Genomic DNA, 7,708 nt, shown 5'->3' on the forward strand with positions numbered 1-7,708 from the left:
TTTACCTATCTGAAGATTTTTCTTAACCTCAGGGCCGTCCCTAAGAATTCGGAGGCTCGGCTCTGGGAATGAAAAGAGACTCGTGATAAAATCAAAACGTATTTTTTTTAAAAGAGCAATGTTCTATTTATATTTTTTAAAAGATAAATATAAGGTTTTGTATATATGCGGTACACCCAAAGGTGAAAATGACTACCGTATACATGAGGAACCCCCACCTAACACCAAAAGCAAGAGGACCTAATTCTAATAGGCTTAAAAGGCTAAAACAAGGGGACAGAAAATGGCTGGGGGTATTAAAAAAATTGGAGGGCAGTAGTACTAGTGGGTATTAATGTTTTTTTAGGCCCATGGCTGAGGGAGGCCTAGCTCTGTTGAGCTGTTTGCACCCCCTCAGGGTCGGGACTGCTTAACCTACTGCTTTTGTTTTCGAGATAAAACTGGAGTGAACGGTATCTCAGCATTAGCTTTATCATAATCACGAACACGCATGCAAAGGTCCAGGTCATGTTGCACATTCGGATTACTATAAGGTTCATAAATCGTCTAAATTATGTCACCATTCTCATCAGTCCCCGTATTTTCAACTGTGCAATTGGTGTTCTGAGCAAGACGTTCCATTTCCAAAAAAGTGGCAGTGTCGTCTGGAATGGATCTAACAACAAGGGGGTCCTCTTAGGGACTGGTTTGCACGTCTTCGTGTGCTACATAATGTTGAGCCAGTGACATCTCCGTAGAAGAACCGGAGGCCTCCAAATCAACAGTCAATGAATGTTCATCATTATGAACAGCTGAGGATGGATGTGTCACAGGTTCATTATGAATCCGGGGAACCACCAACTCCTCCCGTGATTCTGAATTTACATGGTCCACATCATCCGAAAACACGTCACCGTGCATATCAACAAGTGATACTAACTCCAACACTGGGTGCGAAGGCAGTCACCCTTAGGGGATCTCCTAGGACACGCAGGGTAGTTTCTAAGCTGGTGTTGAAGCCGCAGATGTAGAGACATTAGCAGCAGGCATATTTTTTTGTGGCTCGGTAGGCGTGGGTGTTGCAAATCCCATAGATGAACATATACTAGAGGCAGCTAACTCTTCATAGGTTAGTTCTTCATAAAAAGATTTCATATCATACATAACTCTACTAGTCAAAGCAGTGTCATGCTTAGCAGATTTACTGATCTCCACTTCTCCTTCTGAGTCATCTTCATTAGACCAAGAGACAGCCAAGATTTTCTTTTGTCGCTTGAGAAATGTGGCACATTCTGATCTAATGTGCCATATCCTTCACATTCATGGCGCTGAACCCTTGGATTGATTGTTTTTATCATTAGTTTTTGTTTTCTTCAAATTATTTTGTTGCTCATTGATGTTGAATCAAATGTTCTGACCATTTGACCTTCTGTCAACTTGTTTCATAATTTTCTTAAACTGTCTTCCAAGAAGCACAATAGCCTCTGACAAGCTTTCATCATCCTCGTGGTTTCCTTGTATCTCTTCACTATCAACAGTTGAAACAAATGCAATGCCTTTGCCTTTCTTATCAGTTTTGTTATTAAGAGTTATTTCAAAGTACTGAAGTGACCCTATCAACTCATAAACCTTCATACTAGAGATGACCTGGGCTTCTTCAATAGTAGTCACCTTCATATCAAATCTCTTGGGTAGAGAGCTAAGAATTTTCTAACAAACTTTTCATCAGATATTTTCTCTCCAAGAGAGTCAAAAGAGTTAGCAATATCAAGAATGTTCAAGTAATAATCATGTATGTTCTCATCCTCCATCATCTTTAGATTTTCAAATTTTGTAGTAAGAAGTTGAAGTCTTGAACTTTTCACTTTCGATTTTTCTTCATGAGCAGTTTTGAGAATTTTGCAAGCATTATTAGCCACAGTGCATTGCTTGATTAGTCTGAACATATTCCTGTCTACCCCATTGAACAATACATTCAATTCCTTGGAGTTTCCAAGAGTTAATTCATCTTCAGTCATTGACCACTCTTCTTCTGGTTTCAGAATAGCTGTCTTGTTCCCATCTTTGTCAAGAGGCACAGGATGTTCCCAACCCTTCAGAACTGCTTTCCACGTCTTGCTATATATGGATTTGAGGAATGGCACTCGTGCGATATTTCCAGTATTCATAGTTGGAACCATCCAACAGAGGTGGTCTGTTCACAAATCCTCCTTCCTTGTCCATTATGCCAGAAAGTATCTTCCTTGGAGCTCACCCTAAAATAGGCAGGATGCCTGCTCTGATGCCAATTGAAATTCTGGCGCGTTAGCTTTTAGATGTTCTATACGATGTTCCATCACCAGGCACAAAAGCGAATGTTGAGTTTAATGTTTAACCATTGTGCTAACAATAATAAATAGAATTAAGAAAAAGTAAAAGACAAGAAAGTAAATGGCACAAGAGAACTGTTAACCAAGTTCGGTGACAAACACACCTACTCTGGGGGTTACCAAGGCAGGAAGGAAATCCACTAGTGTAGTCCTTGTTCTAAGTTCTCAGCAAACTCCAAGTTCACAACTTATAACCTAAGACCTACACGTACTGACTTCAACCTAGGAACTCCTATATCTGAGATCCCATCTCACTTCCACTCAATCACACACCCTTGTGATTTCACGATTACAAAACAAAGATGAAGTTACCTTCAAACACAAACTACCTCCGTGCTTCAAAGCTTAGGAGTAGTGTACACAATTACAACTCAATAAACACAGTCTTTATCATGTATCAAGATGACACAAGAAAAGGCTCACAATGAACAATCAACTCAAAACCCTAAAAGCTCTAATCTGTAAATGACGGCTTCAATCAATAAATTAGGTTTTGCGTCCTTGTATAAATACACTAAAGCAGTACGGGTTGAATATATTTGTTGGGCTTCAGATACACTGCAGATCCAATACCGGACCCGCTTCCCAATAATCCGGAACAAACATGTTGTCTCCTAAAATGTCAGAACATCTTTAGGAACAATCCAAACACATCCAAAGTTTCCTAAAATATTTTCACTACTTTAGGAAATAATAACAAAACTGATTCTGGACAAAAAGCACGCGTCTTGGCCCAACAAGTAGAAAGGTGTGGATTCCTTAAATGGATAAAGCGCGCGTAAATAATGGCACATAAACAGGGCATACTGAACCGTGCCAATTTGTTTTAGCAAAAGTGAGCCCAATATACAAATATCCAACAAAATCAAATAGGGTTCATGTAAGTGCAGGACTGTGACATGATTTGTCACTAATAAAGAAAAAAAAATTTGTTTGGAGGCTCAAAATGGTTTCACAAAGGATAATGAGAATATAACAGGGTGGCTTGAAAGGCTCTAGGTACCAAAAAAAAATTGCCTCGTGTGTAATATAACCTAACCGATCGTCCATAAAGAACTACCGCAAATTCAAGAAAAAATACCATTCATATGGAACACTCATGATATGTATTTGAAATATTTAAGTATCTAACAACCTAGAATGGATATGGAAATATTTGGCTCTGAATCTCACCGGTTATTCTATTCGGAAAAGAGTAGGTGATTCTATAAGTACCTTCACTAGCAAGCCCTAGAAATTTACCTTCCGTGGCATACGAAGGAAATTATGCTCTTTGAATGTATGGATTATCTAGCCTCTACGAAGGAAATTATGCTCTTTGAATGAATACCTAAGACTAAAAAAATTTAAGCATAAAAGGAAAGGTTGTATATGTAAATTCAAAAGAAATAAATTTTTATTAGATAATACTTTAAAGTAAAGCAACAGAAAAAGAAAAGAAATTAATTAGTCAGATCATCTCAGCTTAGCAAAAATAAAATGCAGAAAATAAAAATAATGGGTTGCCTCCCATTCAGCGCTTGTTTATTGTCTGAGTCCCGACGGTCGATAGCCTCCTATTCAGCGCTTCTTTTGAGTCATTAGCTTGACATTCTTGAATCATTCATACCTCGTCAGTTGATAATTCCTGAAAAATGTCAGATTCAAAGGTATCTTGGCTAAGCAAATCCAGAAGTGTATTGTGCTCATTTGCCTCTTTTGCACTAATGTCAAATTACATTATTTCTCTTTCATGCATATCTTCTAGTTCACACTTCTCTAGGTGGTAATGACGCTCCATCAACCTTCTCTCTATATAGTACTTCTCATAAGAAGATGATGTCGAAGGTCCTTCTCTTGCTTTCTTCATAGCATTTTCCAATTCTTCATCACCTTCAAATTGACTTGTTGGATAATTAATGGCTTTGCTAATATCCATTAGTGCATTTGCCATCCTAAAAGTCAAGTTGTTATATTTAGCTTGCGTTCATTCTTCTTGTTCACTGTCCACCTTATTAGATGTTTCTAACACCACTCTCTCCTCTCTTGTTCTCTTTGCTAGTTCCTTTTTTATTCTATCCATACATCTCTCATTCATGTTTGAACCTTACTTTAAGACCATATCATTTTTCATCACATCGACCCCCGTGTCCTTGCATAAGGATCGAATAATGCTACACTTCCCAAGTGTGAAAGTATCTTTAGTGTCATTAGCAATCCTCCATAAATCATTAGCAATGAGTCTTCCCAAATTAATTTCTTCTCCCTTCAATATACCTTGAACTCCCACAGCTTTTACTCGCCGAAACTCGGATGAATTCCCACAACTTTCGAGTGTATGAACAAAGAAAGTTGCCCATGCTCTAGTTAAAGGCTTTATGTAGTTTGAGCCAAATTTTGTAGGTAGGAAGCCTTTGGTTTTCTTTAACCATGGTGTATTCTCAACATAAAGTTCCTCCTTAATCTTTTCTAATTCTCCAATTTGTTCCATAGTTATGATTGCTTCTAGTTCATTCCTTCTTTTCTCCATACCATAAACTAAAGGAGCCTTTGTGCCAAGCAAGTTGTTAACAGTATCTTCATCAAACTTAACTTTGACTCCTCTCACCATTGTTTCAAACATTGGGTAGTGATGAGTCTATATTTAGTCTATTTTTATGCATTATTTAGTTTAGTTTTATTTAGATTTGAATTTATTTTATTGCAATAATATTTCCTTTTTGAATCTTTTTACTACAATTGCATATTTTATATTTCAGGAACGAATATATGATGGAAGGTGTCTTGGAGCAAAAGAAAGGAGTCTGGAGCTGATTTGGAGCAAAAATACGAAAGATTCGGAACAAAAATATAGAGCCCCCAAGTCAGAAGCTTGGCACGGCCCGTGCTAAGGTTGGCACGGCCGTGCCACCTCTCTGGATAACTTTTGCTGCTTTTGCTTTAGGCCCAAGTTACCCTGTTGTAGTTTTACCGAATAGCCCTTATAGTTGCTTAGATTTTAAGTCAATTGTAAAGCTATAAATAGAGTAGCTCTCCATCATAAACATTCATCTTTTGTTCTTGGAATAAAAGTTCACTTTTATATTATTGTTCTTTTACTTTATTGTTTTCTCTCTTCTTCCCCCATGTCTACAATGAACGTTAGTGAGTAGACTCTTCTTTGTCTTGGGATTGTTGGATAAGTCTAATGACGTAATCCGGATCAAGCCAAGCCTTAAACCCTAATTATATGTTACCTTAATTCCTAATCTAAATTCACTGTTTTAACATGAATTAATTATTATCAAACTGTGGAAGCGAACGCGGAGGGTTTGATAATGGTTAATTCATCATCACAGATATCAATTCATAAAGCGAACGCGGAGCTTTGATATCCGAACAAGTGAATTTAGACAAGGTTTGCAAAACATGAGAATAGTCTAGCAAAACCTTGGGACACATAAAGTTTCGATCTTCAAGGGTCCCAAAGGCAATCACCCATGAGAATAGGTGTGGTTGTTGGAGGGATACACTCACTGACTTCGAGAGAAGCTGTGATATGCTAAAGAGAAACTTGTCCATAGAAATTAGGATTAACGCATAATTATAAGTTTAAGGCTTGCTTGTGAAAAGATTCGTTGTTATGATGAACCAATAATCCCAAGGCTCTTTTATTATTATTATTATTGTTATTTACCTTCAGCAACTAAACCTCCCTTTTTATAATCTTTCTTCTTTTCTAATCATTCTCTAAAAAGTTAATCGAATTCATAACTCCCTAGCGGAACGATACTCTTTTACTACTATTACTTCGATAGACCGTGCACTTGCGGTTTGGCTCTATCAAGTTTTTGGCGCCGTTGCCGGGGAGTTATTGCAATTTGGTTAACTTTTTTTTAACGATTAGACCAAAAAAAAAAAAAATCTTTTTCGTTATTTTATCCTATTTTATTTTGCTTTTTATATTTCTTTCTAAAAAAAAAAAACATATATATATATAATATATTATTTCCTCTTTTATTATTATTTTACTTTAGAAAAAAAAAATCTCTCTCTCCATAAAAAAAAGAAAAAAAATCTTTTGCTTTATTTTATTCTATTTTATTTTATATTTTTTTTCTTTCTATAGTTCTATCCAAAAAATATATATATATATATATATATATATATATATATATATATATATATTTTTCTATTTCTTCTTTTTCATTTAACTTCTTGGGAAGATAATAACAATATGACTAAGGAACGCTCTCTCATAGAGTATGCAATCCCATCTTCAAATGAGTCATATGATGCTATTGTGTACCCAACGGTTAAGGATAATTTTGAAATAGAACCTGCACTTGTTCACCTAGTGCAGCAAAATCAATTTTTCGGATCACCCACTGAGGATCCGAATTTTCATATTTCAACCTTTTTAAGACTCAGTGAAACCTTGAATGCAAACCAAGAGGCCGTAAGGCTGCACCTCTTTCCTTTCTCCTTAGGGGGTAAAGCTAGTGCTTGGTTTCATTCATTGGAAATTGGTTCTATCTTTTCATGGCAACAAATGAAGCAAGTTTTTCTTGCCCGATTCTTTCCCTATTCTAAAAGCATCCAATTAAGGATTCAAATCACACAATTCACTCAAAAAGATGGAGAATCTCTTTACGATGCATGGGAGCGTTTCAAAGAAATGCTTAGACTTTGTCCCCATCATGGTTTAAAGAATTGGCTTATTATTCACATTTTTTATAATGGTCTTTTGTATACCACAAAAATTTATGTTGATGCAGCTGCAGGTGGAGCTTTAATGAACAAGAATTACACAGAAGCATACGCCTTGATTGAAGACATGGCTCAAAATCATTACAAGTGGACCGACGAGAGAGCCATCACTAATTCTTCACCCTCCAAAAAGGAGGCAGGTATGTATGAAATCTCTAACTATGATCACCTTGCCGTTAAGATTGATGCATTAACCCAAAAATTTAAAAAAATAAATGTTAGTGTCATCTCTTCTTGTTCTGCATCTCCTTCTTGTGAAATTTGTGGTGTATTTGGCCATTTTGGCATTGATTGCGAACTAGGTAGTGTTGTTAGAAGTCCTGAGCAAGTAAACCATGCTCAATATAATCAAGGGTTTAGAAACAACCAAATTTTTTTTCAAACCCCTCAAAATCTTTTTGGACAACAAACAACACCACCCAGTTATGCAAACAACCAAAGAGTCCCTCAAAAATCCAGCTTGGAACTTTTTTTAGAAAATTTTTGTATAAATCAATCCGAGCAGCTCCAAGAGCTTGAAAATCAAACTGAATTTTTGAAGGACTCTATTGCCAAACTTACATCAAAAGAAGACTCCATAGTTACTCACAGTAAGATGCATGAGACTCAGACTTCTCAAGTACCCCAACAGG

The 7,708-nt window shown here is 36.5% G+C and overlaps 1 protein-coding gene and 1 non-coding gene across 2 annotated transcripts; both read right to left on the minus strand.

Annotated features, from left to right (window-relative positions):
- Positions 1–1,652: 1,652 nt before the first annotated feature.
- LOC146899945 (uncharacterized) lies at positions 1,653–2,147 on the minus strand. The gene has a single exon (XM_085736885.1). It carries the CDS (start codon positions 2,145–2,147, stop codon positions 1,653–1,655), a length of 495 nt encoding a protein of 164 aa, XP_085593011.1.
- Positions 2,148–6,906: 4,759 nt separating this feature from the next.
- On the minus strand, positions 6,907–7,013 carry LOC146899946 (small nucleolar RNA R71). The gene has a single exon (XR_015024347.1). It is a non-coding gene; the product is annotated as a small nucleolar RNA R71 (small nucleolar RNA).
- Between the last annotated feature and the right edge of the window lie 695 nt (positions 7,014–7,708).

Source organism: Medicago sativa, chromosome 8 (assembly GCF_051527215.1).
Source record: "Medicago sativa cultivar Bolivia chromosome 8, Bolivia_mono, whole genome shotgun sequence".
Lineage (NCBI taxonomy): Eukaryota > Viridiplantae > Streptophyta > Magnoliopsida > Fabales > Fabaceae > Medicago > Medicago sativa.